The sequence below is a fragment of the Pogona vitticeps genome, chromosome 6 (genome assembly GCF_051106095.1).
Source record: "Pogona vitticeps strain Pit_001003342236 chromosome 6, PviZW2.1, whole genome shotgun sequence".
NCBI classification, from domain to species: domain Eukaryota; kingdom Metazoa; phylum Chordata; class Lepidosauria; order Squamata; family Agamidae; genus Pogona; species Pogona vitticeps.
The window spans coordinates 116,181,356-116,202,396 of NC_135788.1; the positions used below are offsets into that span (position 1 = coordinate 116,181,356).

At 45.8% G+C, this 21,041-nt stretch overlaps 1 protein-coding gene across 1 annotated transcript in view; it reads left to right on the plus strand.

Annotated features, from left to right (window-relative positions):
• Nucleotides 1-21,041, plus strand: part of PLOD3 (procollagen-lysine,2-oxoglutarate 5-dioxygenase 3) — a 28,785-nt gene that overhangs the window by 2,774 nt on the left and 4,970 nt on the right. Inside the window, exons 2-16 of the mRNA XM_020809503.3 lie at nucleotides 6,258-6,349; nucleotides 6,804-6,940; nucleotides 7,118-7,281; nucleotides 8,010-8,122; nucleotides 10,764-10,827; nucleotides 11,189-11,286; nucleotides 11,866-11,967; nucleotides 12,125-12,256; nucleotides 13,196-13,317; nucleotides 14,417-14,521; nucleotides 14,670-14,795; nucleotides 16,365-16,506; nucleotides 18,109-18,222; nucleotides 19,927-19,992; nucleotides 20,082-20,186. Coding sequence (XP_020665162.3) covers nucleotides 6,258-6,349; nucleotides 6,804-6,940; nucleotides 7,118-7,281; nucleotides 8,010-8,122; nucleotides 10,764-10,827; nucleotides 11,189-11,286; nucleotides 11,866-11,967; nucleotides 12,125-12,256; nucleotides 13,196-13,317; nucleotides 14,417-14,521; nucleotides 14,670-14,795; nucleotides 16,365-16,506; nucleotides 18,109-18,222; nucleotides 19,927-19,992; nucleotides 20,082-20,186 — 1,682 coding nt within the window. The remainder of the gene's footprint in view (nucleotides 1-6,257; nucleotides 6,350-6,803; nucleotides 6,941-7,117; nucleotides 7,282-8,009; nucleotides 8,123-10,763; nucleotides 10,828-11,188; nucleotides 11,287-11,865; nucleotides 11,968-12,124; nucleotides 12,257-13,195; nucleotides 13,318-14,416; nucleotides 14,522-14,669; nucleotides 14,796-16,364; nucleotides 16,507-18,108; nucleotides 18,223-19,926; nucleotides 19,993-20,081; nucleotides 20,187-21,041) is intronic.

Genomic DNA, 21,041 nt, shown 5'->3' on the forward strand with positions numbered 1-21,041 from the left:
TGCTCTTCTCGATAATGATGTGGCATTATTGATAAGGTAGAATCACTCCAGTTTGGTCTAACCAAGCTGTCTAGATTTCTACAAGCGGGGTTTGAGGAAGGAGACATGTACTTCTCCTTATCATATCATATTATGGCCAGAATCCTGTTGCTTAGCATAGTAAGTGGCACTAGAGTCAGCCCATTGAATCAACAGGGATTTGGGGAGTCAACTCCTCTTTACCTCCCATTGATTCGAATGGGCCTAACATCTGGACGGCCACGGTGTCACCCACCGTGATCTGAAGCATGCTCAAAAATGGAGAGGAGGGCCAAGATGGCAAGCAAATAGGTATCCAGAGATGTCTGACTACAGTTCCCATTATCCCCAGACAACGAAGAGCCTCCACACAACTGAAGAGGAGTCTTATTGGGGAAAAGTGGGATGTAATGCTTAAATGCTGCTCTCTCATACATAACAGACTACCGAGGTAGCCACATCAGCTCTATGGAACCTTCCCCAAAGCCATAGTAAGATAAATACCTATACAAGGCTAAACATATCTGTGCCTTTTTTCCTCTCTCTAATTGACATTCCTGGGAGGTGAGTGTGTGTCCTCTTTTTTCCCCTGTCACTCCTGCCCCTACAGTGCTCATAATTGTATTTACAGATGTTACAGGGGTGAAATTTAAGACCGCTGGGGATTTCCGGCTTGGTGAAATGTAACCCGTTCTGCAGAAGGACGTTTAAGTGCCCGGAAAGGCAGCTGTTTGGTTCCGGAGAGGTGATTTTTAAATCTCTGTGAATCGAAAACTTTGGCAGATAGAGGAATGGTGGAATTTTTGGCTGGGAGGATTTAGGGTTGCTTTGGGAGGCAGGAGATATGAGATCATATTAACTCTTATAGAGCTGAAGTGGAAGGAAAGAAGAATGAGAAAGACACATTGTTCAGAGCAAATAATCTCTCTCTTTTCCTTTTCTTTTTTGGTGGGCATAATATTCAGGAATCGGGAGTCTGACAAAGGAGCTGGACTACATATCCCATTTGCCCCAACCCAGAGTCAACAGGGGAGAGTGATGGGTCCTTTTCTTTCTGTTTCCCTAGCAGAGCGTTGCACAATTTAAAATTATGGATGTATACGAAATAGAAATGAAAATTAAAAAACGAATTAAAATGTGAAGATAATTAGACGGCTTTTGGCCAGAAGAGGGGTACTTCAAGAGTGTCCTCTCTGCTATTTGCTACATCTTTGGTACACATGGGGTACATAAATTTTGTACACGTGGGCATAAATGGCATGCACATAAAGGCTGCCTTAAGAGGTTTCCATGATTTCATTTCCCCCTATGTAGAAGAGTTTATTGTCTGGATTACAGCGCTGAGGGTTCCCTAGTCATTAATGGCAGGATGATTCCTGAAAAAGCTTGTTACATTTTTTAAAAAATTTGGACTACATTACTCAGAAAACCCTAGCCAGTGGCTATACTGGTTGGGGATCCTGGGAGATGTAGTTTTTTTTTTTAAAAAAAGTTTACAATGTCTCCTCTTGTAGCATTTTAGGATTCTACCATCTTGTATTGCCAGTTCTTTTTGCTCCTATTTCTCATCCCTGTGGGTAATTCGTCAGGATGTTGCCTAATAATATAATCTCTGTCCAAGGCTTGAGCGGCGAGTTTTAATTTCTCCGTTCATCTCCTCCCTCTCTACACATATTGGACAAATTGAGATATTTCCGGCAGATTCTAGAATTCTCTGGTGCTAAGGCTGTACCGGTGTGGGATATTTTAGTCAGACGGCCATATGTTTGCCCAGCGAAAAATAGTAACTTGGAAATTTTGCTGCAGAAGGATTCCGTCGTGGTTTGGCAGACGAGACGGTGACAGTTTGGCCAAAGGGGAAAATCCTCCTGCAAGCGACGTTAATTTTGATGTATTCAAGATGTGAAATTCTTTGTTCTTGGTAATGGATTAAATTCTTGTCTGGATTAAATTCTTTTTTGGACAAAAAGGAACAGTGAGAATGTAGATACACATATATTTAATTAACTCGCGCTGGCAGTGAGTTGAGGAGATGAGTGGGAATTTGTAATTCGTGCTGATGGTGCAAGCTGTGCCAGAAAACCTTTTCCCCAACCTATACCAATTTCTCGGACTACAGCTCCCCCCCCCCAGCCACTGGGAGCAGGGAATGACTGGTATTGTAGTCTGACACAACTGGATAGAACCTAGTTGAGAGAGTCCCATTAGAGTCCAAGCTGGCAGGAATCCCCATACTAATTACAGAAAAGAGTCTGGCGGTAGTTATTTTCCCATCACAGAAGGACCTTCTGCATAGGTTCAGAGGCGCAATTGTGTGTGTCCATATTCCTTATCATAGAAGAAGGGTTTTGCCTCTGAGCCCCGAATTCCAGTCCCTTGCTGTGGGAAGTTTTGTCATCTTGTTCCAGCCAAAGTCTTTTGACACAAGGGAGCTGAAATTATCTGCGACTTTTAAAAAAACAGCCAGATCTTTGTCGACAAACACACACATATATGTGTTATTCCCAATAGGGCCAATTTGCACCTATATATATCGGCTTCAAGGCTGTCTCTTTGCCCCAGCATAAACAGCCTTCCCAATAGGGCCACTTTGCATCATATATATATATGGGAAGACTGTTTATGCTGGGGCAAGGAGACAGCATTGAAGTAGCTCAGCTCCCGCCCAGACCCTGAAAAAATTTTTTTTGACCCACGGCACCGGCTTCTCTGCTTTTACTGTCTCGAGGAGACTTCGGATGCCAAAACAGCAGCGTTGGCCTGCGCCCAAGACAGCATTCCTCGTCGGCTGAAAGGCTGCTCTTTGAGGGCTTGGAGGCTCAGCCGCCGCCTGGCACTGTCTGAGGGCACAGGACGGAGCCAAAACAGGATGGATGAGATTTTTAAAAGGAAAAGAGCCAAGAAACCGCATTCTAGGCAGTTCAAATTTTAGCTGGAGGGCTGTGTCACCTCACACTGGAGACCCTAAGTTATGTATTGGGCAAAAGTCTGGCAAAAATTGCTCTGTTGGATGGCAACGTCCAGGATTCCACAGCCAGCATAGGTACTTGGTTGGTTTTTCTTGTATGCCATCAAGGTACTTCCAAATTAGGGTCGCTGTATAAATGAATGAGTAGCCTCCAAAATCCAGAACCCTCTTACACGTGTGATGAATGAATGGGAGATCTTGGGAGTTGTAGTTTTTGGGTTGGTTTCCCAAAGCTAACATTTTCAAACTCCAGACATCCGGTTTGTTTGTTTAAAAGATGTATAGGCTTTCTCCTAAAGCAGTGGTCCCCAAGATGTTCTTGGACTACAACTCCCAGAAGCCTTCACCATCACCTCTGCTGGCCAGGATTTCTGGGAGTTGAAGTCCAAGAACATCTGGAGGCCCAAGGTTGGGAACCACTGCCCTAAAGGATCCGAGGCAGTTTATAATATTGGAAGAAATGCAGTTAGAAGCTAAAATGGTTACAATACTTAAAAAGAATTAAACATATTAAAACTTATAAAGGTAAAGGTTCCTCTTGACAATTTTTGTCCAGTCGTTTTCGACTCTAGGGGGTGGTGCTCATCCCCGTTTCCAAGCCATAGAGCCAGCGTTTTGTCCGAAGACAGTCTTCTGTGGTCACATGGCCAGTGCGACTTAGACACAGAACGCTGTTACCTTCCCACCGAGGTGGTCCCTATTTACCTACTTGCATTTGCATGCTTTCGAACCGCTAGGTTGGCGGGAGCTGGGACAAGCGATGGGAGCTCACTCCGTCACGTGGATTCGATCTTACGACTGCTGGTCTTCTGACCCTGCAGCACAGGCTTCTGCGGTTTAGCCCGCAGCGCCACCGTGTCCCATTAAAACTGATACATAAGAGCAATAATAAAAACATAAACCAAGCTACAGAATACAATAAACCCTTTTTAAAAATCCCCCTTGGTCAACTAGTCATTTAAAGGAAAGTTTGCGAGAAGAGAAAGGTCTTCCTCCAGCTTGGGGAAGGACAGCAAAGATGAGACACCAGCCTGGCCTGCAGTGACAGGGAGTTCCAGAGTCTGGGAGCAGTGATGGAAGAGGCCTCTCCTGATTGTCCGGATAGACAGAAATGAATCAGCAGCTGGTGGAGCTGCTGTAACAGAACAGTTATAAGTTCCATATAACAAACCTCAGTTAATAATCTGGCTGCAGCATTTCGGACCCACTGGTGTTTCTGAATGATCTCCAAGGGCAGCCCCACAAATAGCATGTTGCAGTAATCAAGCCAAGATGTAACTAAGGCGTGTGGCCACACTAGACACTGATCCAGAGCCGAAAAAGCTTCTTTGGATTTAGATGGGCAGGAGTGATATTCCTTACTCCAGCCTTCCTTTCGGTTCTTCTTCTGGATCTCAACCAGAACATGGACATATTGCTCTTGAGACCTTCCCTAGCCAGCATGGACTGGGGTTAGGCTGGTTGCTTTATTTTGGGGAGATACATAATCCCCCCAAAAGTAACTTTTCCAAGTTTGAGGCAGGCAGCGACCTGAGAAACATGGCCTGCCCCTTGGGCACATTTTGGGAAAAGCTCTCAAGCTTGTATGGTGAGGTAGATGATGCCTTTTTACGCTAGAGGCTGAAATCCTTTAATTTCCAGTAGGTGAAGATTCACTGGCATCGAAAATGAAACCAGCAGAAATGTAACACACTCTGCTGGGAGCACAATGTCCTGTTTTATCCTCTGAGAGTAAACTGGTTTTGAGTCGCCAGCTCAGTCTTGCCACAAAACACTTCTGTCGTAGTGGAACCAAACCCTGTATATTTGGCATCAGGGTGCGGGGGAGACGTAATCATCTTTACATAGTGGAGAGATTTAGTAGATCTGGGTGTTGGAACCACCTCTGGGACTGACCAGCTGTGCTTGCCTTCCTGCCAGCCCAAGTCAACTAGCAGCTAGTCCCCTAACAAAAAGTTACAATTTCTCCGAAAAATAATTTCTTCCTAAATCTGTGATGCCAATATCAGTGTCCTCGAAATGGGTTGAGAGAGACCCAACTAATTTGTTAGCTGTGCTGCCTTATGTTCAATCAGGAGGCTGAGGATGGGGAGGACAGCCAGATCCTCTCGGTTGTGATGTCTGGTTGTGTGTGTGTGTGTGTGTGTGTGTGTGAGAGAGAGAGAGAGAGAGAGAGAGGAGGAGGAGGAGGAGGCAAGGAACATTGCGTCTGACCTTCGTTACGACGCATGTTGGTTTTGGACCTGCCTGCCCCAACGGAGGGGCCTCGAAGACGTGCCGTTTGTGGCTCAGGTGCATGATGAATCTCTGCCCAGGGAAAACATTGCCCCGAGTGTGCAAAATGTTCTTCTTGACAAGAATCCAGATGGTGTAAAACTCACTCTCTCTCCATCCTCCCCCTGCTCTCCTCTAGGCCCCCTTTGGGCTTTCCTTCCTCACCCTTCTACGGAATTGAAATCCTCCTTTGCAAAAATCGCTAGAGCCGCTGGTTGGTCTTCCGCTTGAAGGGCCTGTCTTTCAACCACCTGATTTCTAGCAATGTGACAGCTTTGGAGGAAGGGGGATGCAGGTGCGTGGAAGCAGAAAACTCTTGGGAGCGGGAAGCATTCGGGAAGAGGACACGTTCCTCTTCCATCCAGAATTGAATTCTAATAGTTCAAAGCCTGCACCCCGGGGTGTCATAGAAGGGTGAGGATCCAAGACTGGAGATGATGACACCGTCCTTTGATCTGTGAACAGGAGTGCGATGGGATAAAAATTACACCAATTTCCAATCCTGTCTCTTTGCTACTCTGCAAACAGGCTTGTGTGAAATAGTGTGTGCCTGGACATGTTTAAACCAAGTTGAATATATCTTGTTTTCCCCCAACACACCTTTGCAGAAAAATCTTTAATCCTTTGGGGTTTGGAGCAGAAAAAAAATCTATATTTCAAATGATGTAGTGCCATCATTTGCTTTCAGTCCAAATCCCTTAGCAACGGCCAAAATGTTTTAGGAAACTGGATGAATAGACATTCCAGATTATTATGGGCTTTTTCTTTCTTTCTTTCTTTCTTTCTTTCTTTCTTTCTTTCTTTCTTTCTTTCTTTCTTTCTTTCTTTCTTTCTTTCTTTCTTTCTTTCTTTCTTTCTTCCTTTCTTCCTTTCTTCCTTTCTTCCTTTCCTGGTAGCCAAGTTGGGAACTTGTGGCCTTAGTCTTTCTAAAATCCTGAGATTTCCATTCTTGAAACTCACTCGGGGTGTATGTGTGTGTCTCTTTTTCTGTCTTCAGGGAAACTCCTGGTCTTGACAGCTGCCACTGAAAAAACGGAGGGGTACCAACGCTTTCTGCAGACTACCAAACACTTCAACTACACTGTTAAGGTGTGCCAAACTGACTTCCCAAAGAAACTCCAAAAATATCAAGTATCTCCTTTTGGAAAAGATTTTTTTAAAAAACATGATTGAAAAGTCACCCGCAATAAAAACTCCAAGATCAATTTTAAAAGATACACAAGAAAATATAATTGATTGTTATAAAAATAACAATATTGTCATTATTAGAAGTAATATCTCTTATATTGGAGTAGTATCTCTTATCGTAGGGTTGGAAAGATGATTGCACAAACTTTTGTTGATGCTGAAAGATAATGGCATAAAGACACATAGAAATTGTGCCTATTTCAGTGACAGATCCTCTTTGTTGTTGTTGTTGATGATGATGATGATGATGATGATGATGATGATGATGATGATGATAATAATAATAATAATAATAATAATAATAATAATAATTTTCCAAAGAAAATTTAAAAAGCTACTCCTTGTTTCCCACCAGACTCTTGGGTTAGGGGAAGATTGGAAAGGAGGTGATGTCGCCCGCACTGTTGGCGGTGGACAGAAGGTCCGTTGGCTGAAAGCAGAAATGAAGAAATATGCAAACGAGGAGGAGCTGATCATCATGTTTGTGGACAGGTGGGTTTACAAAGGTTGGTCTGGATCATCTGAGCTTGCATGAAAATAGGGCGGGATGCATCCCAGACGTGACATTCTGGGTCTCCTCCACATCCAGTTCTTGAGGTTCCTTCTCAACAGAAGGCAAAGGTTGTTCCAGACACTCACAGAAGCCCTTGCTTTTGTCCATTTCTCCAGCTACGATGTGATCCTGGCCGGAGGCCCCATTGAACTTCTCTGGAAGTTCCTACAGTTCAAAAGCAAGCTGGTCTTCTCGGCGGAAAGCTTCTGCTGGCCAGAATGGTCCTTGGCGGAGAAGTACCCACCAGTGCCCGTGGGCAAACGTTTCCTCAATTCCGGGGGTAAGAGACTGGCTGTGCTGCGCAAGGTGGCCAAAGCAAAATTCTGCACCTGGAAAACTGGGATTCTGCAATTGGAATACATTATCCCAATGGGATCATGGGTTTTACATGTTTATTCCAGTGCCAGATTTCTAAATAATACTGAATTTTGATTGTTGTTGTGGGTTTTTCGGGCTCTTTGGCCATGTTCTCGAGGTTGTTCTTCCTGACATTTCGCCAGTCTCTCTGGCCGGCATCTTCAGAGGACAGGAGTCAGAACTCTGTCTGTGCTCTGAGACTGGCGAAACGTCAGGAAGAACAACCTTCAGAACACGGCCAAAGAGCCTAAAAAACCCACAAAAACCATCAGATCCCAGCCGTGAAAGCCTTCGAGAATACAAATACTGAATTTTCTTAGCATTAAGTGGGAGAAATATTTAGGTGGACCATAACCTACCTCGCTGAAGCGGTTGTCAAAATAACAATAAATAACTCATCTTACACACACACCTTTTCTGCTTTTTTTTCCTTATCCACACAAAAGACTGTCTGCCATGTAGGCTTATCAGGCTCTATGTTGTGAGAGGAAGCTCTAGAAAATTTTGGGAGGGTGGGTTCTGACTCTAGTCCGAGTCATTGAAACAAACAAACAATCCCAAGTCAAATCTGAATGAAGTCCTCCATGTAGTTTCAGTCTGTCTCTTGTCCCCACCTTGCAAAAACAACCACACTGTGTCTCTATTTCCCAGGATTTATTGGCTACGCCCCCACCATCAATCGCATCGTCCAGCTGTGGAAATACAAAGATGACGATGACGATCAGCTCTTCTATACACGCATTTACCTGGATCCTGCCCTGCGGGTAAGTTTCAAGGGGTGTGAATTCTTCCTGCCCTTTCGCCCATCGTCCTTCAGAGATTTCCCCACTGGTTGTGTTGAGATGTTTGGGCTTTTTTTGGTTCTGTGGCTGCGGAAGGTACCAGCATTTTAAGAGTGATTGCACAAGTCTTAGAAAGCTGAAATAGGATACAGTCATGCCCCGCTTTATGATTGCCCCGTTTAACAGTGAATCCGCTTGACGGTGATTCCAATGGGGTTTTTTCGCTTTACGACGATCAAAAACAGATGATCGTCGGGTTTTCAAAATGGCCGCCGGGTGCTTAAAATGGCTCCCCGCTGTGCTTAGGGACGGATTCCTCACTATACAGGCATGGAAAATGGCCGCCCCTATGGAGGATCTTTGCTGGACGGTGAGTTTTCAGCCCATTGGAATGCATTGAACGGTTTTCAATGCATTTCAATGGGCTTTTTATTTCACTTTATGACGTTTTTGCTCTACAGTGATTTCGCTGGAACAAATTAACGTCGTTAAGCGAGGCACCACTGTATATACATCACCTAGCAGAAACGGATTATTAGAAGGTTTTGAGAAGTGCACATGTCTTTGGTCTAAAACTCAGAAGATCAGTGCCTAAATCTAGTTGGTCATCCCAACTAGGGTTGACCCAGTGGGCAGAATTCTTCTGAATTTTTGAGTGTACACAAGAAGGGTCATGGAAAGGCGAAAGATGCATACGATCGGAAGAGAAACCAGATGATTTAGGAAATAATCTAGATTGCTCAGATTGTTGGTCAGTAACTTTCTAGGATGGAATGGATGGATTTGAGATTAAATGTAGTTTCTTTAAATGGTGTGATTAGCTGGTGTTTAGAATGTTAAAATATTTAGTAAGTAAGATGACTAATTGTATTATCTGTGTATTCGCGAAGGCTTTCAAGGCCGGGATCTAATGGTTGTTGTGGGTTTTTCGGGTTCTTTGGCCGAAACAGATAATTGTATTATCTGTTTGTAACGTGACTGATTGTCTAAAATAAAGTTTTGTTTAAAGAAGAAGAATAAAAAACAAGCCCCCCCCCAAAAAAAAACCCCAAGAAGGGTCATGGAACCCTACAACTGCTGATTTATAACGTGCTTCATTTTACATTGGTTGTGTGTCTGGTCACACATCCAGTTGTGTGCCTGCTACATGGCCACCTCATCAATCAGTCATGACAACTTCCACAAGTCCTCCTGCAAGCAAATAAAAATCCAGTAGGATTCTGCCCTTGGAATCCAAAAGGGGTTTATTCTAGCTGGAAATCTATCTGCTTCTGTAATTTATACTGACGTGTGGGAAATGACTGTCACTGGCAGTGGCAGAATGCCAAGAATTAACACCTCTGTGCTTCCATTCCCTATTGCTCCAACTTTGTCTCATTGTGCCCGAGCCGTGCATGATCCAAAACCACAACAGGGACTCTTTAATTAGAGACTGCCTGCTTCTGCTGGGGATGTAGTTTCCTCTGCACTCGTGCAAGTTACAAAACAAAAAATAGCCAATAAGTAATAGTTCTAAGATCCCTCAGTGTCGTTATTTAGTATTAGATGTACATGACAAAAAGTACCTTTTTACTTTCCTGTTTTTTCTCAAATGCAGCTATAGAGTTGATTTTAAGTTCTGCTAAAAATCTGACTTCAGTAGTACGAGGCATGAACCAACATTTGAACCACAGACAATTTCTCTTCCATTATTCAGTGAGGGGACAGCCCCATAACTACAAAAGTAATTATAGTACCCATTTACAGTTACCTCACCAAAGAGGCCTCGGAGAGTTCAGGAGAGGTAGGGGGAATGTAGTAAGATTTTACCCCAAAGGGAATGTATAGGACGTTGTAAATTAAAAAAAAAAATTAGAAGGCACCGATCAATCTTTTGAGGGCCTTTTAATGGGTCCTTTCACATCTCCTGTTGCCCACCCTTGCCAGAGGAATTTGGTTGGCTGGCTGGTGTGGACCAGAACATTGAATCTAGATAGGTCTTAGATCTTATCCAAGATGACATTTTTGAGGAGAGTTATATTCCCTGTGGTGCTGGAGGAGACTTTTGAGAGTCCCCTGGACTGCAAGGAGAACAAACCTATCCATTCTGAAGGAAATCAACCCTGAATGCTCACTGGAAGGACAGATCCTGAAGCTGAGGCTCCAGTACTTTGGCCATCTCATGAGAAGAAAAGAGTCCTTGGAAAAAACCTTGATGTTAGGAAGGTGTGAAGGGAGCAGGAGAAGGGGACGACAGAGGACGAGATGGTTGGACAGGGTCATCAAAGCTACCAACATGAATTTGACCCAACTCCAGGAGGCAGTGGAAGACAGGAGGGCCTGGCGTGCTCTGGTCCATGGGGTCACGAAGAGTCAGACATGACTCAATGACTAAACAGCAACAAACATTCCCTATTCCCAGTTTTGAAAGTGTTTCTAGTTGGGAGAAGCCTAGGCTTGTGAAACCCACAGCAGATTTACCAAAGCATATCATTTAAAAAAAAAATTCACCCCTGGCTGGATTGGATTATAGTTTCGTGGTTCACAACTGGAATATTAACTGTCCCGAGGGATAAATGGTGGACAGGGGTATGGTTGTGGAAAATGTCATGTCTTTAACATCTCCTGTCTGCTGTCTCTGTAGGAGAAACATGAAATCGCCCTGGATCACAAGTCAAAAATCTTCCAGAATCTGAATGGGGCCATTGGTGAGTGGCTGGCGTTTTCCCCTAAGAGAAAAGCATTCCACCCAAGGTTGAATGAACGCATCAGGGTAGAGAGCCAGAAAGATGAATGGAACTGGAAGATAAATCAGCTAGGTTTGGAGCAGTGGGAATGAGTGGTTCTGACATCGTAGGGGTAAGGATGGGTGAGTGGTCCGTTCTGGGTTTCAATCCGAACTCTTCTCGCCACCGAACCTATTTAGAGTTATGGGATCCAGTTCTTGTAAAGTTCAGGCTAAAACCCCGAATGGGTTCACTGCCATTCTTTCCCATTGAAAACAATCCCATGGTTTGATCACAAGGAATGAGTCAGAAGCATTTCCCCTGATGCGTCTTTGTTTAACAGATGAGGTCGTTCTGAAATTTGAGAGGACCCGGGTGCGTGCCCGAAATGTCGCTTACGACACCCTTCCTGTCGTCATCCATGGCAATGGGCCAACCAAGGTAACTCCTGCTCTAATACAACAAAGAATATTTATCTGAAAAAACACCTTTTTTTAAGTACTCACTCCTTGTCACGGTCAGAAAGCTAGGAGAAATTTGATGATATTGGCGGAGGGCAGTGACCTACTGCTGAGCGTGTGACTGCTGGATAGAAACATTGCAGTAGGGGGAACCTATTATTTATGCACTAAAGAAATCTAGTTAGGATAGTGCAGGAGGAGAGACCCCTAAACATGGTTACAGAAACCCCGAGGGCTGGTTTCTATGTCTGTAGTTCTGACATATTCTGGTCAGTGGATAGACAGGGGACCACCTGGAAACTCCACATTGTTCCGTAGGGTAAGAAAAGCTGGACAGATGTGCAAATTGGTGCTACCAATGCTAAGTTTTTAAACATGTCTCGGTCTTTAATGGATAAATCAGACATGTATCTGTTCTTGGATCTGGAAAAGCAAACACTCTTGTGTCTCCCCCCCCCCCTTTCAGACAAGCAAGCAAGCAAATAAGATTTCTAGTCCTCATGGTGACAACGACCATCCTCATTTTTATGGTTAGTGACCCTGCCTTCCATTTCTGCAGTTACAGCTCAATTATTTGGGGAATTACATCCCTAATGCATGGACGTATGAAGGGGGCTGTGGAACGTGTGATGAAAACCTCCTGGATCTCTCAGATTTGCCGGTGAGTTGTGGGGTGGAGTTGAACCCCCAACCTCTTGACTCCTCATCCAGATATTTAAACCATTGAACTGTCCAGCCGGTTGGCGGCATTTTTCAGAGTTTTGTGTGGAAAGCTTGGAAGCTCACTTAACTTTTCCCTATTCTCTCTCCATTTGTAGGAGGCCTCATATCCCCGCGTGCTGCTGGGGGTGTTCATTGAGCAGCCCACGCCGTTTCTTCCTCAGTTTCTCCAGCGCCTCCTCACTCTGGATTATCCTTACTCACATCTCAGCCTTTTTATCCACAACCGTGTAAGTTTTCTCCTCGTTGAAGCCAACAAATTTGGAAATGCCCTACCCATCCCAAGACACACATAGAGAGACATATTCCGGTGTTTAGAAACCGCAACTACAAATCCCACCATCCAGTGGGGTGTGTGTCTTGTCTTCAAAAAAAAAAGTAACGTCTCCAGATTTTCCACTAGATTGCTTTGGACAGCAGCTGGCATCTCGTGTAAGCAACGGGTGTATGGATTAGGAAGCTCGGAGTTGGCCTCTTGAATCTAAAATGGGCTTCTGTTCTGGATCAGGGCCCATTTTCCAAACGATCCTCTCTTTCCCCCTATTCCCCAGCCGGTTATAGGGAGATGAGCTTTTTGGAAATCAAGGCCCTACTATTTCTTTTCAGAGCCTTGGAAATTTAATTTTTGAGGCCGTGGCTTTCAGAATGGGCCAGCCAGGATCAAGCTAGCCTGGGGATGCTGGGTGTTGCAGTCCCAGAGAGCGTCTTTCTTGAGCTTGGGCCAAATGCGTGCTCCGTCTCTTACGTAGACACCTAGACACATGTTATGCGCGCACACAGAGCAAAAGATGTCCAGCAGAGGAGAGACAGATTCGACCACGATTCTGCTTCCACGAGACACAAGGGGCAATGGTTTGGTCACACAGGAATGGCGCTATTAAGCTGTTAATTTCATCAATTAGCAAGTCGACTTAACGACTAAACAACAACCACAAAAGCCAGGTTGAGTTGGTTGTCATAAGAATGTTTCTGGGACAGACGTTAGAGTCTATCAAGGGAAACATCTGTTTTATGCCCTTAATAGACTATAGAAATCTGGGTTATTCATCTATTTAGCATGCTAGGAAAACCTTGATCTCTATTGAGGCCCTTAGAGGTGCACTGGAATTTGTTTACGGAGCCGATTTCTCGCAGTCTCCCTCTCAAGAGTGTCCTTTTGCAACTCCTAGGTGGTGTATCACGAGCCACACATCCAAGCCGAGTGGGAACAACTCCGGGAGGCCTTTGACACCATCAAGCTTGTGGGGCCGGAAGAGGATCTGAGCGAGGGGGAGGCCAGAGATATGGCCATGTAAGTAAAAGGGTTGGTATGGCCTATAAAGTGGGAGAGATGTGTTGCAGAGTTTTGAATTTTGGTTAAAATCCCCTTTTTTGTGCTCTGTACTGAGAGCCACAGAGGAGAATAGCTCCAAGTTCCTCAGAGTCCACCCCTTTTCTCATCAGCGGGCACTTACAGTCTTTATAATGCGCTCTGAGATATTTGTAGATGAAAGAATGAAAAACATTTCTTTGCTCACCGTTGTGAACAGATCAACAGCAAAACAAAACAATTTGGCTTCCAGCAAACTCCAGGCTGTCTGCGAGGTTGCAAATGAAACTCTTGAGAAAAAGCAACGCAAGGCGATAGCGGCTTGTGGCCAAATGCACTTTGGTGGCCTCCTTTGCCGTGAGGGGATAAAAATGCCAACCTGCCTTTGTTGTTGTTTAGACATTAAGTTGTGTCCAACTCTTTGTGACCCCATAGACCAGAGAACAACAGGCCCTCCTGTCCTCCACTGCCTCTCAGAGTTGGGTCAAATTCTTGTTGGTCGCTTCGGTGACACTGTCCAACCGTCTCATCCTCTGTCGTCCATTTCTCCTCTTGCCCTCACACTTTCCCAACATCAACATCTTTTCCAGGGAGCCTTCCCTTCCCATGAGATGGCCAAAGTAGTCACGATCCTCAGCTTCAGGATCTGTCCTTCCAGTGAGCACTCGGGGTTTATTTCATTCAGAATAGATAGATCTGTTCTCCTTGCAGTCCAGGGGACTCTCAAGAGCCTCCTCCAGCACCACAATTCAAAAGCGTCAATTCAAAACCCTGCCTTACAGGGTTCAAATAAGGATGATCAAACAGATCATGTTTGTGAAATAGCTCAGAGATTCAAAAGTGCCATTTTTGGATATTCCTGGTAATCCCAGTCCACCCTGCATTAACTTACAGTGAGGATCACGGCTAAGTTTAAAGGAAACGGGAGACACTTAAGGATATGGCCGGGGATAATCCAAAAAGTCCCATATGCTCCAGCCCTCTTGGTTCAGGTGCCTCACATTGTACCACTGGGCGGATGGGGGGGGGCTCATGTGTCAGTCTTGGTTCCAACCCTTTCCCCTTCTCTGTTTGCCAACAGGGATCTGTGTCGGCAGGACCCCGCCTGCGACTACTATTTCAGCCTAGATGCAGATGTGGTGGTGACGAACCCCGAGATCCTGCAGATCCTCATCCAGGAGAACAAGTGAGCGGTTCTCCCGGGCTCTTCCCCGGAGCCTGTAAAAGGGATTCCGAGCATCTTCTCCGCCTTGCACGCTTTTCTTTTCTTACCTCTGAGATGCCCTTGATTTATGTATTTTTAACCCCCACCCCACCCGCTTCTCCAAATTCAGGAAGGTCATCGCTCCCATGATGTCCCGGCACGGGAAGCTTTGGTCCAACTTCTGGGGGGCCTTGAGCCCCGATGAGTATTACGCCCGCTCGGAAGACTACGTGGAGTTGGTCCAGGGCAAGAGAGTGTGAGTCGGGGTCCTTAGCAAAGGGAAGGCGTGGAGGGAGAGAAAGCTTTTCTCTGCAGCTACAGTACGACTCTAACCAGGGATGGGGACTCGCTTACGTAGGACTTAAGTCACTCCGGTGACTCGGCTCCAACGCGGCTCAGGTTTCTTTTCGAGGACTCGAACTCGTGACTCAAAATGCACACACCTCTCCCTTCTTGAGGTACCTTGAGTGGTTTTACAGGGACATTTGTCTGACTATGGAATCAGAGAGTAGGAAGGTGGGAGTCATTTAATATAACCCCGTATTAAATGCAGGAAGTCCATGATTGATTGCCATTTTTACCAGGTCGTTGTAATATGCAGGCAGTCTGACATCCTGTGAGCAAAACTCTCAAGAGAGTCGAAAAGGGCAGACAGCTGGAGTAATCCATGTCAACAAATGAGCAGCTGGTCTTTTGTAAACTTAATGGCTCTTCATTGCCAATCCAATTAAAACATACCTTTTTATTGTTGAAGCATCAGCTTAGATCGCTGGAAGTGGTTTGGTATTGAACCAATAGGTTCCGGTTTCCTAGGAAAGAGATCCTTAACTCATAATCTGGGTTCAAGTACAATGGACCTTCCATGTTTAGGTGCAGTATACCTTTTAATGCCAGTTGCTGAGGAGCTATGGCAAGGGAAGGGGTTTTGCTACCAGTCTGCTCCTGAGCTTCCCTGAAGCTTTTGGAAGCCGGCCACCCTTAAAAGGATTTCCATGTTTCTCTTTCTCTACAAAAGGAGTGGGGGAACCCAGTGAACCTGCCAAAAGGTTTTGGATTTCAGCTGCCATGAAGGATGATGGAAATTTTAGTCTTTAATTCTGGTTGTGGATCATGGGCATTGTAGGATTGCTTTTCTACTGAGCTTCCAAGGGGTTGTCAAAATTCTGTTACTCCAAATGCCTCGTTGATTTTTGAAACTGAGTTTAAAATAGATTTTAAAATCATTTTTAAAGAAATTCTTTTCGAATACAGTCATGCCCTGCTTAAGGATTGCCCCGCATTACTACGAATTCGCTTTAAGACGATGTTTTTGCAATCGCAATTGTGATTACAAAACATTGGTCTAAATGGGGGGATTTCGCTTAGGAACCGATTTTCACTTAACGATGATCAAAAACAGCTGATCGTCGAGTTTTCAGAATAGCCGCCGGGTGCTTAAAATGGCTCCCCGCTGTGCTTAGGGACAGATTCCTCGCTTATACAGGCACCGAAAATGGCCGCCGTATGGAGGATCTTCGCTGGACGGTGAGTTTTTAGCCCATTGGAACAGTTTTCAATGCATTTCAGTGGGCTTTTTAATTTCGCTTTATGATGTTTTCGCTTAACAGCGATTTTCCTGGAACGGATTATCGTCGTTAAGCGAGGCACCAGTGTACTGTTTTACTGTGCATCACTCAGATTCGTGCTGAGCCCAGAAAGAATCAATGAGTATGTTAAATTTAAATCAATATTTTGACACAGGGCCCTCACCCCTGTGCCTAGGGGCTTCCCCTTTTTCAGATACTTGAGAACCCTGATTTTACCCCCTTTTTCTTTCTCTCTGCAGTGGAGTGTGGAATGTTCCCTACATCTCTCAGGCGTATATGCTGCGAGGGGAGACGTTGCGCCGTGAACTGGCCAAGCGGAACGTCTTCACCTTGGATGACACGGATCCTGACATGGCCTTTTGCAAAAGCGTGCGGGAGAAAGTAAGACATTTCGCCTCCTTAGGTTGCCCCATTAATCCGAACCTATCTGGGTCCTGCCATGGCATGGGAGTAAATTGGGACATGCAGATGCTCATCATGGCAGAAACCCATAGCCAGCGCCCTCTCTGAACATGCAACACCCGTGTCAACAAATGCGTAGCAGCTCTTTTGTACACTTAATGGCTCTTAGCTGCCCATTCAAGACTGACCCACCCTGAAATACTTTGCATTATAAAAGGAGATAACATGTAAGAGAACAAGGGAGCATGAAAAAGGTAAGAGATGCTGCTGCAGTTCCTGGTATTCAAAGTACCCTAGCATTTGTGACCTGCGAGTCCTGATTTCACAACACCCGTGGTACTCGGTGCTTAAAACAGTGTATATAGTATTTGGATTGCCAATGGGTTATATCAGTTGAACACATTTAGCTATACAGTAAGATCCCTGTATCCACAGGGGATCCGTGGATGCTGAAAAACGTGGAGTATAGTAAATTCTGTTTTAAGAGTGAACAATGTGCATAGCGTGGTCTCTGGCTCCCTCTCGTGGCCAGTTTTGAGAACTTTATCTTTTAATATTTTCAGACTGTGGATAAGTGAATCAGTGGATACTGATTCCACAGATAAGGGGGTCTTAGTGCAGTGGTGCCCCGTATAGCAAGGTTAATCCGTTCCGGATTAACCTTCGCTATGTGAAATCTTCGCTAAGCGGGAAGTAAAAAGCCATTGGAACGCATTAAACTTCATTTAATGCGTTCCAAATCGGCCCTAAACTTCCCACTTAGAGAAGTTTCCTGGCCCCGGGCAGCCATTTTCGCGCCCTCCCCTCGCTTGCTGAGGGCGCGAAAACGCCGTGCGGGGCCATTTCGGGTTGCCCGCGGCCGTTTTGAAGCCGCAAAACAGCTGTTTTGCGGCTTCAAAACAGACCTGAAATGGCCCCGCGCCGCGTTTTCGCGCCCTCCCCTCGCTTGCCGAGGGCGCGAAAACACAGCGCGGGGCCATTTCGGGTCATCCGGCGCCCATTTTGGAGCCGCCGAACGCGGCTCCAAAATGGCGGCCGGACTCCCCAATCGTCGCAATGCGAGGTGCGGCGATTGGGTGCTCCGTATAGCGATCCCGAAAAAGGGGATCGCTATACGGATTCGTCGTTATACGGTGCGCTCGCTAAGCGAGGCACCACTGTATATTGATGTAAGGGCCTAAAAAAAGCACAAAAGTTGAGCCTCACCTTAGTGTACTTTCATATCTGTGGCCCCAGTGATGAGGGCGAGAAACATCTTTTCAAAACTAAAAGAGAGGCTTTCTAGACTTCTGCTCCAAATCATAAACTTTCGTCTGAATCCACTGAGCGTTCGCTGAAACCACAGAATGGTTTATTCATCTTTTGATACGGAAAGCTTTCACGTCCTGCCAGTTAGTGGGTTTAAGGGTCTGTTTAGGACATGTCTTGGTTTTTTAGTTTGGAGTTCTCACCGTCAGTGTAGGGACCTTATCAAAATTAAAATAAAATGAAATTTTAAAAAGGTGTTTCCCCACCTCTGGAACGCCACAAATGTTTTCTTCGGCTTCTCACCCACATTTTGGACCACTTCTTTCCCTTCAGGGCGTCTTTCTTCACATCAGTAATCGGGACGATTTTGGACGCCTCCTTTCCACCTCCAGATACAACACGACCCGTCTTCATCCTGACCTCTGGCAGATCTCGGAGAATCCGCTGGTGAGCACCTGTCTGATTTCACACCCTTGGTACCCCAAGACCCACCAGGATATTGTCCCTTGGCACACCGGTCTTCAGATTTTAGAGAGTCCTTGTTTGTGTTGGGAACCATCGCAGCCACGCTGGGAGAGAGCTGCCGCTAAGATTTCCCACTGGGCTCTGAAATAGCATTGCTGGGGGGGGGGGATGCAAAATCATCTTTTTGCATCGCTTGGCCTTAATGATAAGAGATAATAAGCTATTTAAAACTTGAATTGAACAAGAGTTCTACTTTGCAGCCTGGCAAGGCTTTATCTTTGCATGGAAGAGGAACTCTGGTCTATTGGGAAGGTTTTCCAAGGAACAGTAGCTCCGGTTTGCAGACTGGAAAGCCTTTGCATCAAGCAGGGGTTCTGGTTTGCAGCCTAGACAATACTATTGCATACCTGAAAGCTGTTCACCTGGGGGAAGTTGGTGAATATTACCTCCGGCGCTTCCCCCTGGATCCTCCCCAGATCGGACTTTGCTCTCCAGGCTGAAACGCCTTACCCCAAAGCGACGCTGTGTTGGAATATCACGGGAAATTAAAACGGTAGAGCCACCTAACCGAGCTTTGTGGATCTGATCGAATTGCAGTGCTGGCTAAGGAGGAGATGCCGGATCATTCTGGATCCCGCATTTTTCTCCTGAATGTTGGCCGTTGCAGTGTCTTGTAACACCAAAAAGGTAAAGGTAAAGGTTCCCCTTGACAATTTTTTTGTCCAGTCGTGTTCGACTCTAGGGAGCGGTGCTCATCCCCGTTTCCAAGCCATAGAGCCAGCGTTTGTCCGAAGACAATCTTCCGTGGTCACATGGCCAGTGCGACTTAGACATGGAACGCTGTTACCTTCCCACCGAGGTGGTCCCTATTTATCGACTCACATTTTTCTATGTTTTCGAACGGCTAGGTTGGCGGGAGCTGGGACAAGCGACAGGCGCTCACTCCGTCGCGTGGATTCGATCTTACGACTGCTTGGTCTTCTGACCCTGCAGCACAGGCTTCTGCGGTTTAGCCCGCAGCGCCACCACGTCCCTCATGGTGCATATGGAGAGGCAAAGCAGTATTTCAGCCAGTGGATCTGAACTGCTGGTTCAAGATGAGGCCAGATATACAGACTCACACATATAGAGGGCCTTGTCTTGAATATGTCCAGAATTAAGACCCATTGGCTTTGCAAAAGACAGCGCTACCACGTCCCAAGTTAACACCAAGTTAATTCCAAATTTGTTGCAATAATGATCACAGGTGTCCCTTTTTTTCAAACTTTGCGTTTCTCCCTAGAGGCCAAAAGTAGGTAAGGATTGTCGTTCTGTTTCTCCCTGGCTTTTTGGTGGGTTGTCTTGTAACTCCATTTAAAAAGAGAGAGCCTTATTTACTTCCAGTATGTTCATCCCAGTTCATAAAGGGCTGCTGCTCCCCTTCCAGCCTCCTCTGGCTCCAACGGCCACTTAGCAGACAGTTCCCAGAAACCTGTTCACATGTTCCCAGAAACCTAGTCTCTATCCCAGCCAGATGTTCCCGCAGTGGGTACGCTGAACCTGTTTCCACCATACTGTTCTTTCTGATGTTTTCTTTGCAGCCATGAGGACCAGCATCTTGTTACTTGCCATAACACAAAAGCCAAAAGGCACTCCAGATTTTTAACTGTCGACATCTCCTTTTTTTCTCTCCTCCCAATTGTTCAGGACTGGCAGGACAAATACATCCACGAGAACTACTCCCGAGTGCTGGAGGGGGAGTATTACGAGCAGGTAAGGAGCCTGCTGTGATGGCATGGTGTTGTTGAGCTCTCGTCCGTCGAAACCGCTCCTCTCTCACCCTCTTGCCTCTCTGTTTACAGCCCTGCCCTGATGTTTATTGGTTCCCTGTGTTCACGGATCAGATGTGCGACGAGCTAGTGGAAGAGGTGGAACGTTTCGGCCAGTGGTCCGGAGGGAAGCATGAGGTGAGAGCCCGGAGCTATAGCGTTGGCTGTCCTTTGCTGCTGTCCTCCTTGTCCTGAAATCCGGCCTTGCCAGGCTTCTAGCCGGCTGAAAATTGTAATCTCTGCCTTACGGTGCAACATAGTTTGGGGTGTGTCCCATCAAGTCATAATAGAGTTACAGCTACCGTAACAAGGCTTTCAGGATGAGATACAGTGGTGCCTCACTTAGTGATCGCTCCGTTGAGCGACAAAATCGCTTAGTGATGGACTTTTTGCCAGCGCAAAAGCGATTGCTTTGTGATGGTCCCTATGGGGAAATTTTGCTTTGCGATGATCGCGGGGAAGCGATAATGGCAAAGCGACCCTTTTTTAACAGCTGATCGGCGGTTTCAAAATGGCCGCTGGGAAAACAAAATGGCCGCCCGCTGTTTTTCCTCGCTTAAGAGGCAGCGAAACTGGTGGCACTATGGAGGATTTTCGCTTTAAGGTGAGTTTTTAAGCCCATAGGAATGCATTAATCACGTTTTAATGTGTTTCTATGGGCTTTTTAATATCGTTTAGCAACGTTTTTTCCAGAACGGATTAACGTTGCTAAGCGAGGCACCACTGTATTTAAGGAGTGGCTTTACCACTTCCATGGCCACATTTCCATGGCCAAGTGGGGATTCAAACCCATCACATTCTCCTGCGGGTGCTGAAAGCTAGCTTCTGTTTGTGATATTTTCATGGGCTAATAAATATATCACCCACCCTCATTTTTTGAGGCAGCCCCTTTAATTTTAGATTTAATCCTGCCCACAATTTTTTTCCCACCAGCCACTGACACGTGGTCTGTCCCAGAGGGCTCAGCCACGTAAGCCCGTGGCACTGACGGGG